The 25,249-nt window shown below is 46.6% G+C and overlaps 1 protein-coding gene across 2 annotated transcripts in view; it reads left to right on the forward strand.

Moving 5' to 3' along the window:
* Positions 1-21,940, forward strand: part of P3H2 (prolyl 3-hydroxylase 2) — an 80,314-nt gene extending 58,374 nt beyond the window's left edge. The window contains exons 2-15 of one of the 2 annotated variants that reach the window (XM_061452156.1): positions 6,283-6,429; positions 7,259-7,448; positions 10,192-10,323; positions 11,500-11,642; positions 13,019-13,108; positions 13,582-13,622; positions 14,082-14,176; positions 16,799-16,926; positions 17,522-17,617; positions 17,708-17,858; positions 18,393-18,510; positions 19,014-19,089; positions 19,903-20,043; positions 20,747-21,940. In XM_061452156.1, the coding sequence (XP_061308140.1) occupies positions 6,283-6,429; positions 7,259-7,448; positions 10,192-10,323; positions 11,500-11,642; positions 13,019-13,108; positions 13,582-13,622; positions 14,082-14,176; positions 16,799-16,926; positions 17,522-17,617; positions 17,708-17,858; positions 18,393-18,510; positions 19,014-19,089; positions 19,903-20,043; positions 20,747-20,839 (1,641 nt within the window). In that variant the 3' untranslated portion in view covers positions 20,840-21,940. Of the gene's footprint in view, positions 1-6,282; positions 6,430-7,258; positions 7,449-10,191; positions 10,324-11,499; positions 11,643-13,018; positions 13,109-13,581; positions 13,623-14,081; positions 14,177-16,798; positions 16,927-17,521; positions 17,618-17,707; positions 17,859-18,166; positions 18,292-18,392; positions 18,511-19,013; positions 19,090-19,902; positions 20,044-20,746 lie in introns of those variants that run through there. The other variant, XR_009743142.1, reaches the window with a different exon arrangement.
* The last annotated feature ends 3,309 nt before the right edge of the window (positions 21,941-25,249 follow it).

Here is a 25,249-nt window from a genome sequence, read left to right on the forward strand (position 1 = left end):
ATTTGCTTTCTCAGTGCAAAATGTCCTTTTCAGGCGGGGTGGGGTGGGGTGATGTCATCAGTCTGCTGGGAACGTACACATGTATACTTATATAAAATACTGTCAGCATGGCTCAAGTGAGGGATTTGTTAGGAAATCTGATTTCTGTCCTTGGTTAATTGAAAAAATTCGTTTCATGAAGAATACTCAAGTGGTTTGTTTAGTTTGGTTTTAAATTCCTAATTATCTGCCATTTTCGAGAGACTAATTCAATGTTTAGTCAGCTCTTTTGACCAAATACCTACCATTCTGCATGTGTTTGTGTAGAGAAGAATCGCTTGTTGGAATAACGGAAAAACCCAAACCCTTCCTAATTTTCCTTTGTGATGAGAAGTTTTCCCTGTACTAATTCTCCAAATTTGTTCTGGTTTGGATCTGGGTCCTCCAGAGTGACTGGTGAGCAGCAGGGCACACTGGGCTGGTCTGAGAGGAAGTGTACAAAGCACACTGAAAGGAGGTTGCCTGCATTTTGGAAATGGAGAAGACCTCTGAAAAGATCCATGAGGAGCCTCCAGGAAAGCACCGCTATTGCTCCCTGTCACAGTAGCAGCAAGGACAGGGTCCAACCATATTTATCTTGAATTGGAAGACAAAAAACTAGTAAACTCTTTGGAGAGCAGGGGATGGTGTGCTAATGAACTCGAAGGCAGCTTCACATCTTTGTCACTTGGTACCTATTCCCTACACTTGAGTAAGGCTCTTTCTGGACATATGCTTGCCTTTCTCTCTGATTTTAGTGTTTTGCAGGGTCAGCGGCTGCTGTTGTGGGTGTCAGACTGCTCGAGCACATTTTGGTAAATGTGCAATCCCATCAGCAGAGGGAAAACTTCTCTGGAAACTTTATTCTTTCTCTAATTGCAATAGTAAAATAGTTGAGAGGAAGTCATATGCTATTTGTAGCCATCTCATTGGTACTTGCTTCTGCTTGCCCAGGCAGTAAACTCTCCATAGACTCAATGAGATTAATCCTTCGTGACACTGAGCCTTTTGTTTTCCTTGTTATCTATGTTTATCAAGTCCAGAGTGTTCCTCCTCTGCAGAGCACAGTGCACTAAACCTCTGATACAGCACAGCAGCAGTGGACCTATGGAAAAGTTTAAAAAAACAGTATCTGTTCAGCAAACCATTGAACAGTTGTTTGAGACTTTGGTTTCTAGGTCAGCCAAATAGTCTGAAATTTTTTCTCAGTCTCCATGCCAAGCTCAGGCACTCAGCAATTAACTGTGCAGGTAGGTCCAGTCTTGATGTGGCAAGAAATGCTGGGGTTTTGAGGTATCTGATGCATTTTTCAGTGTGTAAGCCTTTCTTCTCTTTTCCTCCCAGAAAAACGTCTTTTATCCTTGTTCTTGCCAAGAAAACTTCAAGGTAAACTGGGAGCACCTCAGTAACTGTAGATATTTTGGCTACAGCTTCTTCTGCCCATAAATGGCACTATGTCAGTGTGCAAGTGAAGTGGTGGTGGTTGCACAAGCAGACTGTAAAGCTGTCTAATGTTCATTTCATAGACCTGGTACACTGCCCATTCCACTTCATTATCCCCACTGCTAAGCATCAGAGAACAAACTTCAAGGGCTGCAAGTTTAGGGTCATTATAACTAAAACCACGGCGGTGGTGTGTGGCGTAGGGTTTATGCAACCTTTCTGAGCACCTGGTATGAGGTGGGCTTTAGTCGCAATTCATTCATCTGCACATAGTGAGGGCAAGTGTGAATTCGGAGCACATGCCTGCACGTGATGATGAGCCAGTCTGAGCTGTTTTCATGTGAGCATTAGTGATGAGATATATGCTCTATGTCTCTCTTTGAGGGATGCAGCTGCTGAGGTTACGATAAAATCAAACAGAAGGTTAGACATGTTCCAGTGAGACAGTTTATTTCCTAAGCATGGCAGGTTTGTGACGGTGGCATTACAGGTACAAATCAGATTGCTCAGCATGGAGTTTACTGGCTGACAGATAGATCCACAGTTACCAGAATGACAATAAGCTATTAAGGAACTGTTAACTCATGTTCCATCATACAGCCCGTGAAAGCTCCATTTTCTCAATGGTTATCAGTGAGACTTGGAGTCAATTGTATGGTGATGTTCAAAATGTTCATTCAAGGTCCTTTCCCCAGCCTATGGTTCTGTCTAATGTTCCAGTTAAAACAGCCTTCCTAATCCAAGCCACTACTGGAAATTGGAAGTTGCAGCCACATTGAAGTCCAGGCCAGCACTGTCCCAGATGTGAATGAAACCGAGCATTTGCAGTTTGCTGAAATTCCTTAATTTGAGGTTTTGCTGCTTAAAATAATTGTCCTCTTTTTCTGTGAAATGAAATAATCCTAACATTTGAACAAAGAAAAAAAATTCAGCATGAAAACCCAGAATTAGGGTGATTTCCCCTTCTTGTCTCTAGCCATTGTCATGGTAAGATCAAAATGGAGACAGAGTTCCTGGGGTTCTCTCAGTGCTGGTGTTGATTTTGTGTGTCATCTCTGGGCAAATTACATGGGGTTTAGTGCAAAGCTGCAGCTATAGCCCAGCAATATCATTTCAGTGGGGTGAACAAGCAGACCTTAGAGCACATACTAAGGTTGTGATTCTACAGTTGTCGTTTTCTCCTTGCAGATTTTCATTCAGCAGTGGTCGCACAACCATCAAAATCCCCTTGTGTTACATGCTTGCATATGCTTATGGTCCCTGAGTTGCTTGCCATCTAAATAAACAAAATGATTGCCCTGTAGGAAAAAATGCTATTATTTTTATTGTTATTCATTTAAAACAATGGAAAATCAGGCACAAAGAAAACAAAATGTTTTTTTCCGATGACTGCACAGTAAGATTGTGACAGGGCCAGGAACTGAGTCCAGGTGTCCTGAGTCCCAGCCCAGACCTTTAAAAACCAAAATATCCTGCTCCTTGTGAATTCAAAGTGTTTTGGCTAAAGTTTCCCCAGAGTGTTTCATAATTAATGTCAGTGCTTGACTCTGAATGTGTCTTACCAGTTAGGAATTCGCTTTTGTATACACACATCCACTGAAAATCTCCCCTAAATTTGGCAGCTGTTGGCTTCTTTCTGTTACTTGCATGTTTTTGAGACAAATATGGGACATGACACATTGAAAAGTGTTGAGGTGAAATGTTCTGCTTTGAGTCCACGTAGCAACCCTCAAAGGTCATCTTTGCTATGAAGAGTCAGGAGGACTATACACAGCATGAGCCTTTTTTGAAGGGTGGGAAAGACATTTTCTATTGTATCTAGAAATCAGACTCTTCCTATCTCACAGAAGTGGATGTTATCCAAGAAGAACTAAGCCCATCCTAGGATCTGTGAGAGTTTTTGTCAGCTTTCTGAAAAGGAGCTAGAACCAAAGGAAAATAGAACATCCCACAACAGGCAATTGCAGCTGTGTCTTCAGGGACCAGTCGCTTGCTGAGATGTATTTGGTCCCTTTTAAGTCTGCACAGACAGGATACTGCCTGTGAATAGACATCTGTGATGTGGCATGGAAGAATGCACTTCTCCTGAGCAGCTCAAATAGTGGCTTAATAGAAGTCCTCTGGATTAGGTCAGCAGCTCATGTGTCTCCAGCAAACTTGTTGCCCCATCTCAACCTTTCTAATTACCGGCGGCAGTGCCAGTCCCACCTACACTCAGCATGACCTGAAAATTCCCATCATGAGATGCTCTGGTCCATCCTTTATCCTATATCAGATGCTATCCAGCTGTGATGACCTTTTTTGGGATGGGATTACTATGAGACGAGCTTTTTCAAGACGGGATGCATGTTTCTGAATGGGAACGGCTCTTAAAAAAAAAAAATCCACATTGAAGAGGTTTGAGGTTTTTTTGTGTTGAGCTGAAAAAAAAAATTACTTACAGTCATTTTGCTTGCCTGGGAAGCCAGGAGGTTATTCTGAAGAGTGGTGTTCCTAGGAAAACTCCAAGAGAAGGACTGGAACCGATGTTGTTTTTGCAGTAAAAGCTGGCTTCCCTGCATGTGTTGCCAGCGCAGAGCTAATCCTGAAAAACTTCTGAAGTTTACACAAGGCAAATTTTTTGCATTTCTGTGGGCATTGCAGCACAGAGGTTCTTTGGTTTCAAAGGGCAGATCTGGGGAGTGGGCTGAGATGCTCTCTGACCAGAGCTTTCATCTTCCTTTTGGGGGTATTCATGTGTGCTTCTTTGGCCAGCTTTGACCTTGCCTTTTAGGGAACCGCACAAGTGATTTTGGCTCTGCTGGAGTGGATCTGGCCCTGCAGCAATGGCTGGGCTTTTCCTCCAGCAGGTCTTCGTGTATCCAGGCACCTGCTTTCAAAATGTCTCCATGCCCCAGCAAGCAATGTGAAAGCACGTCCAGAATGGCTCATCTGATATAAAAGTGCCAGTTTCACAACTCCCCTGGTAATAGTTGTGTGTCTAGTCCCATTCAGTGTCTCCCTAATCAGAATCACACAGGCATCCTGTCAAGCTCAGCCAGGGATTTCGAACAGCCGTGATGTCTCCAGTCACCACCATTTTGACTCATGGTAGCCCCCTTGTTTGTTCTGCAGACTGTGTTTGCACTTGTCCTAATCTAAACAGCCCAGATGAAAGCACTGGGCACTTCTCTGGGGGATACACTGAGTCCCAGGAGGCTAAATACATGTCCCGATGTGCTCTGCATCTTTCAAGCTTCCCTCAACTTTAAGTTGGGCTCCCAGTCACTGACATCAATTTTTATTTTTTTTTTTAATGGAAAAAAGTTGTTTTCAGCAGCTTGTTGCATTTCTAATTCCACCTTGTTTTGAGGAAAAGTCAAAGGAAACCCATTACAATAATTTTTTAATATGTGCCTTGGAAATTTTGTTTGAGAGTGGAGATTCAAAAGGCATCGGCTCCTTCCTTCACAGCCAAAACACACACACATCCTCCATGCTGCCCTAAGAGAAGGTTACCTTGCAAAAATAATGCATGTCTTCACCTGTTTTTCCCGAAGTCTTGCCAAGCTTTATGTGCAGTAGGAAAGGAGGCATCATTCTGCCACTTAAACAACTTGGGTATTTTATTAGTGCTGGCAGACAGCTCCGCTTTCCAAATAGGAGCAGATTTGCCGAGTGATTTGGTGTTGGCCTGGGGCTTTCAGGGGGACTCTCCTTTGTCCAGCCAAATCAAACCTGTTACTCTTGCCCCACTCCAGCCGTTCCTGCTCAGAGCAATGTTCAGCATAAAAAAGGAGGTTTTGCTATGCTGTTACTGCAGCCAAGTGCCCTGAGCAAATCCTTTGCATTTTTTCCCTTAGCACTTCATCACTTTCATAAGCCGCTCATGCAACATTGCTATAGGATATATATGTCAGGGCATCCCTCAAGGAGAAGGCCCTGTGATTTCACCCAGATGCCAATCCCACTTGGTTCAATGGGCATTAATGTGTAATTGGATGTGTATTTTAATTTTTAAAATGGTTGCAAACACTTCTGCTGAGGTAACAAGCCACCTGCTGAGGAGGTGGCTGCTCAGATGACTGACAGTTCAATCACATCTCTAAGGATAAACATAGGTCAGAGATTAAACTAGTTACTATATGCCTGGCTGGTTTTTCAGTTCTCATCATTTTGCCATTTGGGTTGTCTTATGGGTACACGTGCAGATTTCTGCATGTGAGCTGCTGTACTATGACAGCAGCATAGCATAAGTATGCCTAAGCTCACTGGCTCTCGTGCCTCAGGAGCCTAGAAGTAGTGGCACAGGGTTGAGGCTGAATTTTGCTATCAAGGAGTACTTGGACATAGCCTTGCCAAGGCTGGCATTAGCCTGATTCAGGCTAACAAGCTTGGGTGAGCCTGCTCAGACTGCAGACCGATCCCAGTGGCCTGACTGCATCTTGCTGATAGTCAGTGATGGTAGCTTCCTTTCAGGAACAAGTGCATTAACCATGGAAGCGGCCCCTCTCTCTCCTGATAAGTCATGCAGATGTTTCACCTGAACATCTGTCCTGCTCCTGTCCAGCAGCTGCTGTGGGTGTGTTTAGCCCTAGCATTTTTGTCTGTTTGTGAAGCTCTATCCAGGGTGAAACTGATTCTGTCTCAGTTCTGAACCTCTAAATCCAAAGTAACTTGATGCAGCTTCTGTATACAGGTTTTCATTGACTATCCCATTACTGCCCAGACCAGTGGTGTCAAAAGGGTGTCAGAGATAAAGGTGTCAGAAGGTGTGGCATAAACTGCTGTGTTCACTATCCTACATCACAGATTCACTTGATCTTTCTTATCTTGTTACAGCTGAACAAGCTCGAGGAGGCAGCAAATGCAGCTCACACCTTCTTCATGGCAAACCCTGAGCACATGGAGGTACAGCAGGACATTGAAAACTACAAGAGCACAGCAGGGAAGGTCAGCTTGATTGACCGGGAGGCCAAGCAGCACATGGTGAGTCTGAGCTAAAGAGGTGCCTGGGTTAAGTGTCAGGCAGCATGGAGAGAGGAGATGTAGGAGATTAAGAGAGCACCATCTTTGAATGGGGAGATTCTTACCAAGGTCCATATTACAATACAGGAAAACAAACTCTCCCTTTCCGAGCTCTCTTTAAGTCAAGCCAGCTCCTTCTTTTTCAAGGCACACTGTTCTGTTCCTCCCTTCAGGGAACTCCGTGGTCATCCATGGCTGTGGATCTTTTGAGCTGGGTTCTCCCACCTGGGCAGGATATGTGCTTGTGGCTTTGCTGGTGAGGGTGCAGGGTGTCAGGCAGGAGAGTGGCATCTATTTCCACCTCCCCAAAGTGAAAGCCCAGCACAAATGCCAGGGCTGCCCCCAGCTTTGTGATTTCTCACAACAGAAGGAAGCAGGAGTGGCTCTTTTTGTGTAATTAATGGAGGTGCTCTGTAGGGGCTATTCTAAGAGATGTGCCTGGGTCAAGATCAGTCTTTTCCTTTGGCATCCAGTGTGATTGCTGGGTAGGAGGATAAAAACTAAGAAATGTTTTTTCAAATAATGCATAATCTAGAGGTGGCACTGAGGTTTCCCTAAGTATGTAGGAGTTCAGAAGAGCATTTAGGCAGGTTAACAAGGTCCCACGGGTCCAAAAGTCCATTGATGGCTTAAACATGGTTTGGTGCAACCGCTTGTGTCTAGTACTTGGAGATTATTCTGTCTCTGCCTGCTTGTTTTGAGAAGCACCTGCAGTTGGCAAGGGCAGGATGCTGTGGTCCAAGCAGCATAGCCCACTCATGGTCTTGTCTTCTGCCTACCTACTTTGCAGGAAGACTACAGTGCTGGGGTAAAGCACTATGACAAAGAGGAGTATGAGCTGGCCATTGACTTCTTGGAGAGTGCATTGAAAGGGTACTACTCCGAGGACGAAGATTGCCAGATCATGTGTGAGGGACCACAGAGATTTGAGGAGCATGAGTACCTGGAATATAAGGCTGGCCTCTACGAAGCTATTGCAGGTGAGATCTTTTTGCATCTTTAGTGTTCTCAGCCTTGGCCCTGGAATATGTTTGAGTTTGGGCCTTTGGCTAGATTTGGTGAAGTGTCTTCCCTTCCATTACTGCTGCTGGTAAGTAATGCTGAAGGAGGCACTTGGAAAGCCAGAAAATGCAAATCCAGAGGACAGGGAACTAGAACATCTCATTTTGGTCCTGAATAAGAGCTGGGCCAGAAAAATTGCATTTCCAGATGTGTGGAGCACTTGCAGCTGTCCGTAAGAGCTGGAAGTATAGGTGCTTTAACATAAACTGCCTCCATTTCCCCTGTACACAGTCTCACATACCTCACTGAAATCTAGATATTGCTGGCCTCTGTTTTTATTTTCGCTGTTTTTCAATGCATATGAAGAGAGCAGCAGAATCTTCTTGGTCATACTCCAGATGACCAGGAAAGTTGCCAAAAAGACTCCCAACATAGATTTCCTCTCTATCCAAACGCATGGATTTGTCATTAGCGGAGGCCCACCTAATTATGATCATGACTGAATTCTCTGGAGAGAATTGAACATTGCTGTGTAATCTTCAGATTTGCATGTGTGGCTCTGAGCCAGAGGGGATTAAAACAGTTCATTCACAGCAGAAATGAGATTACATTTAATTAGTCGTAAGGAAAGAAGAGCAATAAATTAAAATTTGATGACAGGAATCTTATTTCTCTATCTGCTCATGGCCTTGGAGTTACATCAAGCTCTGCAGTTTTCCTTCTTGTGTGGAAAATAATTCATTTGTTTGCAAACTGTTTTTCAGCTTTGCCTAATTTTTGCTTGTGTCAAGGCAGGAAATCTAATTGAAACAATCAAGATGAGAAATCACCAACATACCGGATGGGAAGCTGCCTTTGTTGGGTTTACTTACCCATGCAGAAAATCTCAGAAGTGTTGTAAGGGTTGACCTGGTACCAGTGTATCTGGCAGCTGGTCATGCCTGCTTTTAAAGCCATAACCAGGACACCAAGTGCCATATCAAGCCTTCCAAGAGATCAGCCTTTATTGGCAAAGAAAACCCACCTTCCTTCTCACTGAAAGCTGCTGTTCATCAAACAGGTCTCTGTTAAATTGCTTCTGTGCTGTACAAGTCTGCTGCTCCAGTGCGCAGAGAAGATATTTCTGTGCCGGAGCACAGATACGGGCATGGTGTGGTGGTCATCAACCCAACACATTACTTGGGATAGAGAACAAGCCGGTTGGTCTCTGCAAGTGCTGTGTCTTGGTTTGGCCAAATATGCCTGGGAATAACAACTCCAAATCCCACGGCCATTAAGGCACCCAAAGAAGCAGGGAAGTGAGGGCACACAGAGGTACATAAGATACATAATGCAACTAAGTGGTTCTTTACAGGACAACATAATCCAGAGTTAACTCCTGGGTCCAGGGCAGTCAGACCCAGATGTTTCAGAAGGGAGTAGGAACACTAATACAACAAGAAAAGAGAGTGTAAGTTTCTTCAAAACTAATTTGTCTTTTCAATTCCAAGCTGATTTGCAGTGCTGCTGTGTGGGGTTCACCTCTCCACCATAGGGACTGCTGCATTTCAGTGAATTGATTCCTGTCTATATAGGCAGTTTCAAGGGCACCTTGACAGTACCAAGAAAAAGCAGTGCTTCTCAGTGATAGATTATTTCAGGTCTAGGATGCTTAAATAGGTTTAAATTACAACAACTTTATTTATGTCCTTTTCCTGCTTGCTTTTCCTAATGTAATACCCTGGATGTGTATGGTAAATCAGGTAACTTACCCAGACTACCCGCCCAGAGCAAATGGGGACTGTTCTGAATTGCCACTTGGTTTCATTGCAAATTCCTCAGGCTGTTTTCTTGGCTGCTTTGAGGAATGCTTTAGTAGCTGAGCACACTTCTTTTTTTTTTAAGCCCATGTTTGTTTCTTAAGGTTTTTAGTGGTGTACGAAGACAGAACAAGTAAAGTCCATTTGTAAGTATATTGCAGCAAAGACTCCAAACTGGAATCAGATGTCAGCATTGGCTTTGAAATTGTACAGCTGATACAATGCCTATATTGTGGACTCCCACCAATTAAGAAATTTTGGTAATGGCAGATGTTTAACACGTGTTTGTTTTTCCCTGGGAGATCTCTCATCTTTGAGAAACAGCAAAAGGGGATATTTACACCTTAGACCTTTCAGACTTGAGTTGCAAGTGCCTTGCTTTGCCATGCTTGAAAAGCTGAACCAACCCCTCTCATTTAAGCCTCCCTGTGCGCTTAGGAACTTTCTTGCTGCAGAAAGGAGACGATTAAAGATGAGCTGAAGTAAGGGAGAGTGAGGATGGCTTTCATGTGGCAGCACGTGTGTCCATCCTGTCCTCCTGTCTCTGCTTGCTCTGTGGGTGTCCTCACCTTTGGTTTGGCTTTTGGGGTTGAAGAGCTACCTGGCACCTGCACGTCCTTGCACCCATCCGTCTTTCCTGGGATGAAGCAGCAGCTCCTGGAACACAAAAGAGATGCTCAAGCTCCCTCTACAGTTGACAGAAGGAGAAAGACATTTCTCAAAGGGGGCAAAAGTGTGACTGCAACTCTCCGTTGGCTTTGGAAAAGAGCCTGAGCTCTTTAGGTGTGCAGTCACCTGCTGGACCAGAGCAGCGCAAGTTGCACGTCCTTCAGCCAGGGATATTTAACCTCTCTCTGTCCTCGTCTCGGCACCTTCACCATCCTTCTCACTTCAGTCTGTTTTCTCCCCCTTTTCTTGGCAGATCACTACATGCAAGTCCTGGCCTGCAAACATGACTGTGTCAGAGAACTCGCCACACGTTCTGGCCGAATCTCACCCATTGAAAATTTCCTTCCCCTCCATTATGACTACTTGCAGTTTGCCTATTACAGAGGTAAAGGCTGTCTTTCTGTTCCTCATAGTGCTTTCAGAGTTTTGTTACCTTTTATGCAAGTTTAAATTGTTTTATGGGGAAATCAGGGTATTACTACATGATGTTCAAATTACTGTGATGCAGTGGCATGGTCTGAAAGAGTCAGTAAGGAAAGGACATTGGAAATTTGCTCTTCAAATATCAGGTTGACTGAAATGCAATTAAGCATTTCTGTAAAAGTGTTTAAAGTCATCAGACAGGTTTTAAAAGTCCAACCTTTAATTTAAACATTCTTATTCTTTAAATAATGAATGCTTTTTTAGGGTTGTTTCATTTGCCTTTGACATTAAAGTTCTGGGGGTTTATATGTTTCACATTATCTGAAACCAACGGATGCATTTTCTAAGTTATTATATTTATAGATAGATACACAAGTTAGGACAAGCTTATTCCAAGATGCCAATTTTTACTGATTACCAAATATTTTAAGATTCACAGTAAAGCTGCAGGAGTTAGCTACATTGCAAATATCAGGAGCTGGCAGTGCTATAATATACTGCCAGCTGTGTGGTCCTGTATGGTGTTCTATTGTGTCCTGTTACATAGAAAAAAAAAAATTCAGCAGAATTCTGCTATCTCAGGCTTCTGCTAGGAGTTCTTTCCCGAAAAGGGCAGAATGAGTGAGGGGCAGAACTGCTACTTAAACATAAAGCTTCTTCATTCATCCATGCAATGGGAAGAAAGCTGGAGGAGTCAGAAGCATTTTGTGCGTGGTGTACAGGCTTTTTTATTCCTCTGCCCAGTTAGAGGTTTAATGTGGTGGGTAAACTGCCCCAGAGCCCTGAAAGATGCTGCACAGAAGAGAAGCAGTTTGCTGCTGGACAGCATCCACATTCTGCCTGTCCATTTGTATCCAATTTGGATCCCGTCTGACCTCTGCTTGACCACAGAGAAGTTGTGTGTCTGTACCTCAGTTTCCCTGCTGGTGAAATGGAGCAGTTAAGACAAATTTGCATCAAAAGAGTCTTGTAAAGCATGGGGCTCACCCTTCAGCTGATGGAGAGCTCAAGCTATGCCTTCCCTCTCTGCAGCTGCCCTCTTCAGCTCTGCCCTGCCATGCTCCTTGTGAGCCCCCAGCACTACTGGCAGGGCTGTTTCCTCCTCTGCCCCCCCGATAATGATTGTGTTGTCTCTCAGTTGGTGACTACATAAAAGCCCTGGAGTGTGCCAAGTCCTACCTCCTCTTCCACCCGGATGATGAAGATGTCTTGGAGAATGCAAGTTATTACGAGGGTCTCTTGGAAGGTACAATGGATCCAGACACTGTGAAACCCAGAAAGGTAAGAGTGAGTGTCACCTAGGAGCCTAGGTGGGAAGCTTTAACAAAAGCTTCAGTTGGAAATAAAAGCAGCTTGGCAGCTTTCCCAAAGTGGGACCACGTTGAAAAAGATGTGGAGATGCTGAACTAGCTGGCAAAGCTAATTGTCAGGATGTGAGTTCAGAGCCACTAGTGTAGGGGAGAAACTGGAGGGTAGGATCTTCTTTAAATGGGGACTTCAGCTCAGCAAAGCCCAAGCAAGGGCAGGGAGGGCGATGACCGAGTGCCTCAGAAACATAAACCCTCCTCTGGTTCAGTGCTCCAGGGGAGATGCAGAGGAGGAATGCAATGAAGCACTGAGCAGAGGGTAACCTTTGTTAAGAGAGGGATGAGAAATATTTTCCCAAGGGAAGGCTGGGATGTCAATGTTACTCTTAAGTCACTGAGGTTGGAGTTCAGCTCTCAGCCTGCTTTGTGGGAAGTAGCTTTGCTATTGCAGGGTTAGGCTGGGGTCAAATAACCAAACAGTATGTGTTCAGTCACCCAGTGGGACAGTCTTCTTGTGTCGGGGCAACCTTTATCTGTGGCCCTGGGGCTGCCTCTCTCACAATAAAGAAAAGGAGAAGTTCCTCCCATCCCATCACAGTTGTGAGGGGGCTCCTTCCCCTTATGCCATAAGCAGAGGGTAGGGAGGAATTGGATTTTCCATTCCCTTGCGAATTCCTTGATTTCCAGGAAAATCAAGGTGAATTTGGTAAAACACTAAAAAAGGAAAATGATGAAGAAGAAAACTAGAACAGTTACTGTTTCTTCTCACAAAGTGAGTCTAGGAAAAACCTAAACTTGACAAAAACATGTCATTGTTTTCAGTGCTCTGAAGTTTTCTGTTAAAAAAAAAAAAATTATCTGTTTTTTGCTTTCCAAAGTAATTTTCTAGGAGAAACCCGAGTGTTTTGTTTAGAACAATTTAATTCAAAAAAGAAGCCCTCTGATGGGTGCTTTTCAGCTGTTTGTGCTTTGTGGTCCCTGTGTGAGTACCCTGAGCCCACCCCAGGCTGTGATGCTGCAGTCCAACCACCACCAGGCTCTGCTGGCTGCTTCATGAGCTCTGCATCGCATGTGAAGAACTAAGGCACAGCCCAACCAGAGTCCCTGCTTTGCCATGTATTTTGGGGGTGCAAGCTTCCCAGATGAGCTGCTGAACACCTCCACTTGTGTAATGTAATGAGTGGCTCAGCTCTGTGTCTTTGGTTGCTTGAAAGCATGACCCAATCATCCCTCACCCCATAGGAATCTGCAGTGTTGCGTGAAAAACAAACCCCTCTTGAAGTATAGGTGTATTGTCTGTGTCTTGTGAAAGGACGTGGGCAAATACTCCTCTTTTCCTTTTCTTTTCAGGAAGCAAAAATGCTACTGAGGCGCCATAAGCTGGAGTCTCATCTTTTGCAAGTGGCTGCGGCCGGCCTTGGATACACCTACACAGAGCCGGTAATTCCTGGGTCTGCTATAGCGAGGACCTCCAGGAGTTCACAGCTATAGGACCACTTCCCCCCTCCCTTTTCTTAAAAAGCAAGTCCCGTGTAGGTGATTCAAGCTGGGTCTTGGCTTGGTTTGTTCCCTATGGGAAAATGTTGATAGCAAAGCAAGGAAGGCAACCATTCCCAGGATGAAGGAAATGCAGACACAGCCTAGTCTGGCTCTCAGTCACTGTCACGGTGGTTGGGTGGGATAGAGAAGGCTGGGCAAGCTGGGTTCCCTCTGCATTTGTTCATATGATTCCAGGTTGGGTTGGGGTTGCATTTTCAATCTGGTGACCCCAGGCAATTGCTCAAAGTTGTGTTAGATCTATACCAGAGAGGCTGGCTGATGTCAGGGAGACTGGGAGTGAGGCAGAGCAGGTAGCTGCCTGGCTTCATCTGGAGCATTAATTTAAGAAGCATGACCTCTCTTTTTTCCTGCAGAACTACTGGAACAGGTATGGCGCCCGCCAGGATGAGCACAGGTGAGCCACCACTTACCCCAGCTAAGCCTGTTGCTTCACCAGCCCCTGCAGTTGGGATGACCCACAGTAGGGTACAAGCCTGCCACTTAATGCGTGCTGCCCATCCAGCCCAGCACACCACCATGGCTGATAATTACAAACTTTCCACAAGCACCTTATTTTAGCTGAGTGCCTCCAAACCATTCTAGAGGGAACTTGGTCAATGAGTCAAGTGGTGCTGTTCATGTTTGTTAGTGTCTGTGCTTTACTGGTGGAAACTGTTGTTCCCATTACCAGAAAAACACTGTTTTTCATGGACAGGGTGAAAACTTCTACAGGTATGGTTGTGACATTTGCACAATGTACCGATTTGTCCAATTTTTTAACGTATTGGTTTCCAAAGGGTGCCAAACTGCAGTTCCCAGAAACTGGAGACCTCTGGCCCAAGTCATGATGTTCTTCATTTCTCTTGTTCCTCAGTGTCCCATCAAGTATTAGCAGTGAACCAGAGGAAAGGCCTAGGCTATTCCTGGCAAAGAAACCCATGCCAAAATCAGATCGAGAGTTGAAGGAGGGTAAGTCTGATGAATATGTTTCAACAAAATCAGAAGTTATTTTCCTGTTGGTGGAGACTGCAGACTGCAAAGGTTGGCTGCTGGGCAATGAGGGCAAATTCTGCCTGAGGGGGTTGAAATTTTATTTAAGACACAAAGAATTCCTCAATGATGCCACAGCATTTCTGGGTCTGTGGATCCCACCATCATTGCTCTGCTTTTGGACTTGCTTTTCCCACCTGCTGAGCTACTCGTTACAGAGCCCTCAGATGTGGAGCTGGGAGGCTGTGTCCTCCTCACTGTGGGGAAGGTGGCATCGGCAAACAGTATTTTTTCCTTTAGGTGTTTCTAAGATTAAAATGCTCCCTCTTATCCAGGCTGAAGAAGGACTGATGCTGGAGGCATTAAGTTTTGGGAAGTCTGGTCATGATGCTTTGCTGAATGTGCTGGATCAAAGCATATTAGCAACCATTTCTGTTTGCAGACTGGCTTGTGATGTCTTGGCTTACATCAAATCACTCGGTTTTAAGGGTTGTCAGCAGACGTTTCAACGAATTTCAGCACATTTTCAGGAACCACAGAAAATACCATAACAAGATTTCTCCCATAACAATTTTGAAAAATCATATTGTAGCCAAATACCAAAGAATGCTCCTCACTGCAAAACAATGGGTCTCCAGCCAGGAGGTGTCCTGTGTCTCTAGTGGGTTAGCTCCACAGAAGCAGGCAATTAAATCTCCCTATAATGCAATGGATGGTTGTGCTTTTTCTGGGGAATTTAACAGCTTTCCATGGCCCAAGTTATCTCCAGCTGCTGAGTGTCATGTTCAAAGTATCGTTATCCCTTCTTTAGCCATACATAAAATAGGCAAATATCACAGGAGCTGGTTGAGTTACATTTGGTTTTGGCCTGTTTGCCTTCCATAATGAAATAATTTCAGAGTGTGTCTTTCTCTGTTGTTTCTTCTCTCTATGCTTTTATTCTGGTTTAGCTGCAGAATGTTTTCAAGTTTGCAAAGAAAACTGAAACTATTTAAAACGAGAATGGTATTTTTGTTCATGCAGCTGCTTCCTTTCTCTCTTGTCTTTTTTTCTTTCTCTCTTTTCACTTGGAAAAAAGAAAAGGCCAAAAGAGAAAAAGAAAAGTCCATTTTAATGTTGTACTCCTCCTCTTCTGTGCTTCTCTCTTTCCTCCCCTTCCTCCTTTCTACCAATTCCTTTACTCCCAAAAGAGCAAAGAATTTCCTGGTTTCTTTGTGGTGTTTTCCACAGAGCTACACACAGGAAATAGGACTCTCTGCTGGTGCTTAGAGGCGGTGGAGATGTGGAAGGCAGCCAGGAGCACACTGCCGGTATGGGACAAGGGTTCAGTGTTCATGGCACAGGGCAACCCCTGCTAGTTCCCTGGGAGGAACAAAGGAGCTGGGGAAGTGGTGAGTGATGGCTTCCAGGTTCATCCCTCATGTGCCTACGGCTGAGGAAGAGCAACATCCGAGCTGGAAAACTCAGCCTGGGTTGGAGTGTGCCAGGAGTCTAGATTTCAGAGTCTTGTTTCTGATCCAGCTGCATTTATAATAAATGCTATTATTGAGCAACAAGAACAGCAAAGTGAACATGAGGAGACCTAACTCTTCAAAAATAAAGTCATGGGCTAGTGGCAGGGCTCTGCCCTCAGGGTTATATGTCCTCCATAGGCCAAGGAGACCTTCCAAAAACAGAGTGTGCCCCAACAGACAAAGAAAGTAGCAATTATAAAAGCAGCATAACAGAAGTTTCCTTGTGCCACATGGTGAGAGGAGATCTGTGATTCTGTTTCCTCTATTTTATTGTGGTTCTGTGACAAGAGAAAATTTTCCCCACAATTTAGATGCATTTCACCTTCCTCCTGGACAAACATCTGGTTTAGGTTTTTATTGTTGCCATCTCTTTCATTCTCTTTCTTTAAGGAGATCAGGGGCAGAGGCTTCAGAAGATGGTGATTTAGTGTCCTCACCATGTTTTTGTGATCAGGCAAATTTTAATGGGATGGATCCAAACTTCATATAAAAAGCTAATCTCTCTCTTGCCATGGCAGCTCCTTTGCAGAGAAAGATTGTCCTCAGGATCTTCCAGTTCACCCATTCCCAGCCCCTGTTTTGGTGGAGAGCAAGCGATACTTGCTGCAAGCTCAGCACCACACTAGCTTTCCTATGTGTGCAAAAGACAAAAAACCCACTGATGACAATTGCAGAAAGTGGTTTTGCATGCCAAGCTGGCAAGATCCACACAGCACAAATGCAATGGAAACAGCTTTCGTTGATGTTGGCTGCTGGCAGGTGAGCCAAGTTAGCTGATGTTCGTGTCTCTCATTGTGTCCCATCAGGTTTTGGCATTTTTAGGCCGTGGTCCTTGCATTTGCAAGGAAGGTAACGAGAAGGTGGAAAATGCTGATGCTCTTGCAGCAGATTGATTTCATCAGCAGGTGTTTCCATTGCTTCTATTTCTTTTTGTTGGTGATGTGAGGCCAAACTCTGCTCTCTGCTGTGAATTTCTTTCCCTGGCAGCACATCCAGGTGACTTCAGCTGGCCCTCAGCCACAGTACAAGGTGTCAATGAGGCCAGGGCATGTTCAGCAGCGTTGTTTTATATCTCTGTTTCCATCAGGGGGTCCACTTCTCTACAGCCATGTAAAGTTTGTCTACAACTCGCAGCAGCTGAATGGTACTCAGCGAGTTCTACTGGATAATGTCATCTCAGAGGAGCAGTGCCGAGAACTTCACAGGGTGGCCAGTGTGAGTAGGTGTTGTCCCTGGGGGGGACATGACTGTCACGTGGGCTGAGCGCCTGATGCTCTCCCCAGCATCTGACCTGTGAGGGCTAAATGTGTGATCAGCCACTGGAAAAGACCCAAGTTCATACCTTACTCTTTAGTGTTAGAACTGGTGCCAGGATGCCTGTGGAGAGCAGTCAGATGCTTGTCCCCATAACACATCCATGTAAGTGCATGGAAGCCACTTCTTTGGGCCATTCTTAGAAATATGCTGCAAGACAGACCCTGTGCAGAAATAGCTCTCTGACCCATGTTATATACAACCCCAAAGGATGTCCATCCACAAAGCCTGGTTGAGCCTTCTCATTCATCATTAGCTGAACCTGGGAAGGGACTGAGGGTGCCTGAATATCCCCAGCAGGGAGATGGTTGTCTATTTTCCAGTATCTCAGAACAGACCATGTTTATGGATAACTGCAGTGCCTTCCCACCTAACTCACCTGTCCTGATGAATGCAGCCTTGGGATATTCGGGGAAGAGAGTGCCAGTTGCTTCCATTGCAGCTCCTCCTCTTCCGGGGAACCAGTTCATGCCTCACCTGTGGTCGTGTCTTTCAGGGGATCATGTTGGCTGGAGATGGTTACAGGGGCAAAACCTCTCCCCACACCCCAAATGAGAGATTTGAAGGAGCCACAGTCCTCAAAGCCCTCAAGGTACAGCTCCGTCCTCCTACTCCTCTCCCATGCCCTCCCTCCCAGCTGGTGCATGACGTTGACCCTCTCTCACCCTTTCTCCTTGCTCAGTATGGCTACGAGGGCCGTGTCCCATTGAAAAGTGCCCGGCTCTTCTACGACATCAGCGAGAAGGCTCGCAGGATTGTCGAGTCCTACTTCATGCTGAACTCCACGCTCTACTTCTCCTACACCCACCTGGTGTGCCGCACTGCTCTCTCTGGTGAGGGTCTGGGAGGCCAGCAGGACAGCAGAGCTGGGGGGACAGGAGGGGGTCAGCTCCCCACAGGGGTTTACAAGTGAGGGCCCAACAACCCTGAGAGCAGCTTTGTTTTGCCTGGTGCTTAAACTGGTGGCCAAGGGCTGGGTAAAGTCACTGTCCCTGTAGCAGCAAAGGGTGGGCACTGCTGTCCCAAAGGAGGTAATTTCTGGGATGTCTCTTGTTTTTCATGTCTCCAACTCTTCCTCTTTTGTCTTCCCTCTTCTCTTGCCTCTTCTCATCATCTGTTTTCCTTTCCATCCCATGCCCAGCTCTCCATCTCACTTCCCCACAGTAAGGAACAAGCAGAGTTGTGCATATCTGAGTCCTCAGATGTTGCCTTTTCTCTCCAGCCTTTTCTCTCCTCTTCTCACCTGTGAACACCACCCAGAGTGGGGTAGGGGCAGGCTCCCACCCCATGATAGATCCCACAGAGCATGACATTTCCATCTCATCCACCCCTTCTCCTCCCTCCTTCCTCCACATGGTCCTGCCTAGGCCAGCAGGAGAGGAGGAACGACCTGAGCCACCCCATCCATGCTGACAACTGTCTCTTGGACCCTGAGGCCAATGAGTGCTGGAAAGAGCCTCCTGCTTACACCTTCCGGGATTACAGGTAGGAAGGAAGGGGAAGCTGCTCTCAAGGGCTCCCAGGGCCCCTCCCCATGGTAGGGCATCTTGCTTCACGGACCTAAAACTGGTACATCCCAACCATGGCAGAAGTAAGATCCAACAGGTAGTTTCTGGTGGCAGCAAGCATCATGGGTAAAGTTCAAGCTGAGTTTAACTGTTAACAGCTGTGATATTTTAGGGTTGGGAGATCCCACCTGTGGCCCACAGAACTGTGTCTCTGCCAGGTATATTTGGTGCAAAATGGGAGGGTGGGAGCTCGTGGGACCTAGGGGATATTGTGGGAATTGTTCCCTAGCCAAGGTGAGATCTGCTGTTTCTTAGCTCTGGCTCCAAAATGGGGGTAGCCCAGGTAGCCCCAACCAGCTCCTCAGTGGGACTGCTACCCATGTCTTGATGGAGCAGTATGGGATCTGCCCCAGAGGTGGGGGTCAGCCTTGAGCCCTCCCCACTGCTCCCCTCACAGGGTTCCCCCGCTTCCTTCCCCAGTGCCCTCCTGTACATGAATGCAGATTTTGAAGGAGGCGAGTTCATTTTCACTGAGATGGATGCCAAAACTGTGACGGTAAGTCAGTGCTGTGGAACAAATGCTTCTCCTCAGAAGCCCATGCTCAGGAGCTCTGGGCTTCCCTGGGTAGCCTATGGCTCCTACCTTGCAAAGAGTCTATACAAAATCCTGCTAGCAGAGATACCAGATCTTCTCTTCCCTTCCCAGAGGCTGCTTGAGCAGGAAACCTGAGATGAGGGGGTTGCACCACCCCTGCACAGGCAGAGGGATGGCTGATAGTTATCCCTGCCTGGAGGACTGCTGAGCCCCAGCCACATCTCATGGCCAAACGTGAGGTGATGCCCTCATACATACACAGTGACTGACTCTGGTCTCTTTCATAGGAGACACCCCCCTCCATTGTTAGATAGAGGGTCTGGGCACCATGCTGTGGCTCTGCAATTCAGTAGATGCCGGAGGGTAGATTGCATCTCCATATGCCTGAGGGTTGATTTGGTTGCACTTCTGCTCCTGAGGTCCTGCAGGTCACCTCTTGTGGATTCAGCAGAGGAAAAAAAAGAGGTGTTTCAAAGCCCTTGGCAGGGTTAGCCTGAACCTTTCTGGAGTTATGCCATGGACCTGTTTGCTGTAGGTGGTCACCTGTAGGCTTTGCAAGGACTCCATGCTACCATCTCCTTTCTGCACGATGTCTGTGCAGTAGGACTAAGCCTCACACCTCCCTGTTTACCCCAGCAGCAACTCACTGGGTTCTGGGGTGATGCAGAGATGCCCGGTAAGATCTCAGACCCTGGACCACTGCAAGCCCAGACATAGCCAGTGTGTGCAGCTGTGCTGCTCCTTGCTACACTGGTATTCCTTGTTTTCTCACAGGCCTCCATCAAGCCCAAGTGTGGGCGAATGATCAGCTTCTCATCAGGCGGTGAGAACCCCCATGGGGTGAAGGCAGTTACCAAAGGCCAGCGGTGTGCTGTGGCTCTCTGGTTCACTTTGGACCCACTTTACAGAGAGTTGGTGAGTACCTCCATCATGATTTAAGGGGAGCTGGGGGGTATTCAGCATCCCAAAGGAACCAGGGCTACCTTCAACCTCCAGTTCCAGCACATTGCACCCCCCACAGTAGCATTCCCATTCGCTGCACTATGGGGACATGAGCTGGTGGTACAGGAACCAAATGGTTTTCCCTGCTGGCCATGCTCTTGGGCACCTATCACCCTGATCCTGTGGGGTGCAGGGCTGGCCTGAGGTGCCGAGTGGAGTTCAGGATGGCTGTGTAGGGCTGGGCTGGACGTTTCTGACACCTAGTGGCAATAACTTGATGAACGGGGAAGTCCTCCACAGCCCTTCACAGCTCAGAGGCAGGGCTGATGGCTGCTGCCAGGTCCTCAAAGATAGTTTGGCAGCCTGTAGTCCATTGGACTGGGCATCCAGATGCCTTGGAAGATCTGGACTGTAGTGCCTTGCAGCAGGCAACCTCCAAATTCTTCCCCGAGCCACTGTGGCCCCTGGAGGAAGAAGGGTGATTGGATATTGAGGTGCAAAGCGATTTGATTAATTTTGTCCAGCAAATGCCTAGGCTGTTCCCTGCCCTCACAACTACACAGCTGGTCCTTGGATGAACTTCTTGCTGTGGGTCCTTCCAGCAGGCTGAGCAGTGCTGAATAAGCTGAGAGCAGACACTAAAATGCTGCTGCTATGGTTTCTTCCCCTCTTGCAGGAGCGAATTCAGGCAGATGAAGTGATCGCGATGTTGGACCAGGAGCATCTAGGACCCAGTGAAATGAACATCAACCCAAAGGATGAGCTATGAACTAGGCCAAAGACTTTTTATATTAAATATTTATTTAATATTGTTAATCTTATTAGAACCCTTCTATTTTTGTACAGAGATGCTGTATAAATTAACAGGTTAATATGATTGTGGAGTTTCAGGAATGCCTCTTCTGTGTTTAGCGCAGCTCTTGCTGAGACCTCTCATGCCTGTACCAGCATCTCCTGCTGGGGCTGGTTGCCTCCAGCATCCCATGTTCTTCTCTAGCACTTCTCAGGATTTATTCAACCCCACTGTATCCCTTTGGAGAACCTCTTTTTGGGGGGGAGGGGGTTTCTTTTTCCTTCCTCAATCAGAAATAGCTGCTTCTCTTCAGCTTCTGCTAGAGAAATGTCTCAGGTGTGCTAACTGACCAGTCTTCCTGCCCCTGCTAAGTGCTGGCTGAAGACCTGGGCAGTGCTGGGGCACAGGTTAGTTATGGTTGTCCTTTCCATCTTGGATCCCTTCACCATTTGAAATACGCTTTTTAGGGAAAAAAAAAAAAAACAAAGGAAAACCTAAGTCCTAGCAAAATGCATATCTCTCTGTAGCCATGCAATGCTGGTGTTTGGTATTAATTCTGAGCAAAGCTTCCAGAAAGCATCTGCGGGGCAGAGGCATAAGCTGTGCACAGGCATGAAGGGGTTTGACTTGCAGTGGACTCTGGTGGAATAGGGCCTGTTGCTTGTGTTCTCTCCCTTCTCTTGCTAATAGCCTGGGATGCATGAAAGGAACTCCCCTTTTCAAAACAGCCAGAGGAAGTCTGGGGGGAAGAATGGGAGGGCAGTTGGAGAACGGAGACACATTACATTGTGCCTCTGTCTGCACCATGCTATTGCATCCAAGGTTTGATTCCTACATGCTGCAAGTTCAGCATGAGTTTGTGCTGCCATCCCCTTACAACCATGTCTGCCCGAGTGCATCCTGCAGAGCTGTCCTTCCAAGCAGCGGGGTGCATCCCCTGCCCTCCTGGAGGCTGCAGGGATCCCACCAGCTGGTCCTCTGTCAGGAGGGAATGCCTTTTGTAATTGGTTTGCTGCTGTGGTGGTTAGCCAGGGCTGTGTCTAAATCCAGACGAAATAAACTAAACATGATGTCTGTGCCTGTCTTTGACTTTCTTTAGCCAAATATTAGAAGGGAAGAGCAGGGGGTGTGTGTTTTATCTCATGGTGGTGTCTCTCCTTTTAGGGTTTCCTGCCCCAGGCTCTAAAGCAAGACCCTGCATTTTGGAACAGGCACGGGGGGTAGCCTGGACAGGATCAAATTTGTGTGTGTACATTTGGCTGCCTGTCCATCCCCTTTGCTCTGTATCCAGTTACCTGTTAACTTAGGTACCATTGGCAAGCTTTGGGTAATTTGGAGAGCAGGAGGATGATGTTACAGCCCCTGTGTGCTGCTGGGATGTGCAGGAGGCTGGGGAGCAAAATGGGGTGCCAGCTGGCTTCTGGTGAAACAACAGCTTTGGTGGAGAACGGTGTCTTGTACCAGGCAAGGTGCTTAAACTGGTGGTCAAGAAGGAAAGGAGCCTCAGAAGGATGCAACATTTCACGACTCAGTTGCCAACTGTGTGCCCAAGAAGGCGAAAGATTCTGGGCTGCCTGGGCCATGTCACTCACTGCACTGCTCTGCCACTGAGACCTGACTGTGGTCCGTGCCAGGCTGAAGCCAGGAAACAGGAATGCAGAGAGTCAAAGGCAGTTTTCCTCTTTGTTGGTTCTTACAGCTCTCTGCTCTGGCAAAGCCTAGCTCAGAAGTGGGTTTGTGTTTCTGCTGCAACAGCAGAGGTGGATGCCAAGTTTATTGGCACACTGTAGCCTTGCAAGAGCAAGTTACAGAGCTCTCTGGGACATGGACCAAAACATAATCTAGGCTTTTAGGTCTCTTTTGTATCTGAATGGGATGGGTTGCCGCCAAGGTGGCCTGATCTCTGAGAAATGTGTTTTAACTTTAATATTTGATGTAGGGACCTGATATGTGCCAGAGTTGTCAGGGTCATATCCTGACTGCCCGCAGGGTACCCACATCCCTGAAAAAAAGAAAGCAAGCTAACAATAATACTGAATATATACACTCCTCCTTGGTCAAATACACCCCAGGGACAACCTGGTGCAGTAACATTTTTGCTTCCTGCTACATTGATTCATGTTGGTTATTCCCATTTTTGCCCTGCTAGTCTGGTAATTGCTGTTTCCCAAAGTCCCACCATGAAGCAGCTCCCCACAGAGGCAGTGTCTGAAGTCACACCACTAGAATAAAGCTGATGTGCATTTCAGAGCAAGTTGCATGGCTCCTGGGCCAGCTCCAAGCTCCTCTAGTCGATGCTTGGCTACTGAAGGGAGCCACAACCTAATTAGGTGGTGGCCATTTTGCTACGTATTCCCCAGTTGTGTCACTGGCAATATGACCTGGAGATGCTTGAATTGTGTCTCAGTTCCTTGTTAACTTTGCTGTGCCCCTCCTAACACTAATCATACGTGCAAGGTGGGATTAGCAGGGTTGATCTATGACAGTCAGTGAAGAAAAGAAAAAAAACAACAAAAGAAAACAACTCATAAAGGAAACAGAATAGGATTAAAAAGTAATTAAAGCAACAACTGAAGTGGCTCTGTGTGTGTGCACACATGTGCTTGTGTGTGGCTGCTGCTCTGGAAGCAAAGCCCTGCACAGCGTTACTCAATGCCAGGGGATCTTTACTAGAGAGGAGCTTTGGTTTTGTTTTGACATTCACATGGGCCCAAGCCAAGTTTGGTCACCCCTTGCACAAGGCTGCTGATAGGGGTTGCTGAGGGCTGGAGAAGCCAAATCTGTGCCACAAACATGCCTTAATGCAAGTGGCTGCTGAAAGTTTCTCTCCAGCCAAAAGCTCACCCCTGAAACCTCAATTTAAAATGAGACTTGTGGGTATTTACAAATTCCTGAATCCATAGTCAAGTCTGAAATATCTAAGGCTCTTTATGATATGTCCAGTGGCTACAGAGTCTAATAAAACCTGGGAATGTTCACAGCCTGCGATACCTTTTGAGGTGTTAACGGTAAGCTTAACTGTAAGCAACTGAACTCACCAAAATTGCTGTGGAGGCTTAGAGCCATGTGGATAAGTCAGTCTCCATCAACTCCACTGGATGATGAGTAATCCCCATTGATTCCAAGCCGCTGCATGATAAGCTTATAAAATATGGTGTACTTGAATCTTTTGACCCCTTTATTTTCCAGGATCTAGATTGACAGGCTGAAATACAGCAGCTTTGAGAGCAGCACCCTTGGAAAGCCAGCGACAAGCCCCACAAGCCACCAGCCTGGCTGAAGGCCCTCTTCCGCTGCCACTCTATCCCATCCTGCAGCTGCATCCCTCTGCTGTCTCCCTACCCTGCTGCTTGGTGTCAGCCCCAGCGATGGACAATTTGGGTGGCACCATCCCTGCTGACTGCTGCGCTAAGGTTAGCCAGTCCCTCTGCAAGGGTCTCCCCACCTTGGAGACACTGTGGTCATGGGTGGGAGCAGAGTCTGGACAGTTTGTTATCTTTGCATTACAATGGAGGGCTGCATGAGAGCTGCAGCAACTCAGCCAGGAAAAAGCTGTGAGTGAAAGGAGACAGGCTTCAGTGAGTACTGCTCATCCCTCCTGATTAAACCTGGGCAGAGCCAACCTGAGCACTGAGAGGCAGCTCAACATCTTCCCATGAAAAACTGTCATTAAAAATAAGGCTGTTTCCTCCTGTCCACACCCTTGCCCAGCCTGGGGGAAAAAAGAACAAAACAGCTGGCAGTGAGATAAAAATGGGCTAGTCCTGCTTTGGGGAAGAACTATATTAAAAAAGGAACAAGGCATGCATGTCTTTTGTTTCCACAACTACTCCTATGCCCACATCCCACGAGAAGATCCACTTTTTCCTGAGGAGAATGTTGCTGCTTGTCTGTGCATTTGGGTATGACCCTGGCCAGGTCCCATGATGCTGTGCTCTTCCCCAGTTGTGAATGGGCATATATTTATACACACACACACATATATATATATGTATATGTACTTCTCCTCCCACCACTCCATTTCAACAACAGGCACTCAGGCTCCATGTATATGATGCCTTGGTGCCCATGACAGCCCTGGCACCCAAAACCCAACAGAGTGCAGCTGTGCATAAGGCCAGATCCTGCACCTTTGTTCACCCCAGGTACAGCCCTGTCTTCATTTTGTGTCTGCGGGGCCCACATGAACAGGTAGAATGGGTGTCACTAAGAACAACAGCCCCCCCCCATATCCTCCTGGAGCACAGTGTAGTGTGTGTGGGTCACTTTCTGTTCCCAGAACACACACACTGCACCAGCAAACTTCTGTCTCCACAGGACTGGTGGATGCTGTGGCCAGCCCAGCATTACATTTATCTTGTTTTGAACACATGGTGAAAGCTGGCA

The sequence above is a fragment of the Pezoporus flaviventris genome, unplaced genomic scaffold (assembly GCF_033815535.1).
Source record: "Pezoporus flaviventris isolate CSIRO_AGI_PZ_B2104156 unplaced genomic scaffold, CSIRO_AGI_Pfla_v1 ptg000013l, whole genome shotgun sequence".
Taxonomy (NCBI): domain Eukaryota; kingdom Metazoa; phylum Chordata; class Aves; order Psittaciformes; family Psittacidae; genus Pezoporus; species Pezoporus flaviventris.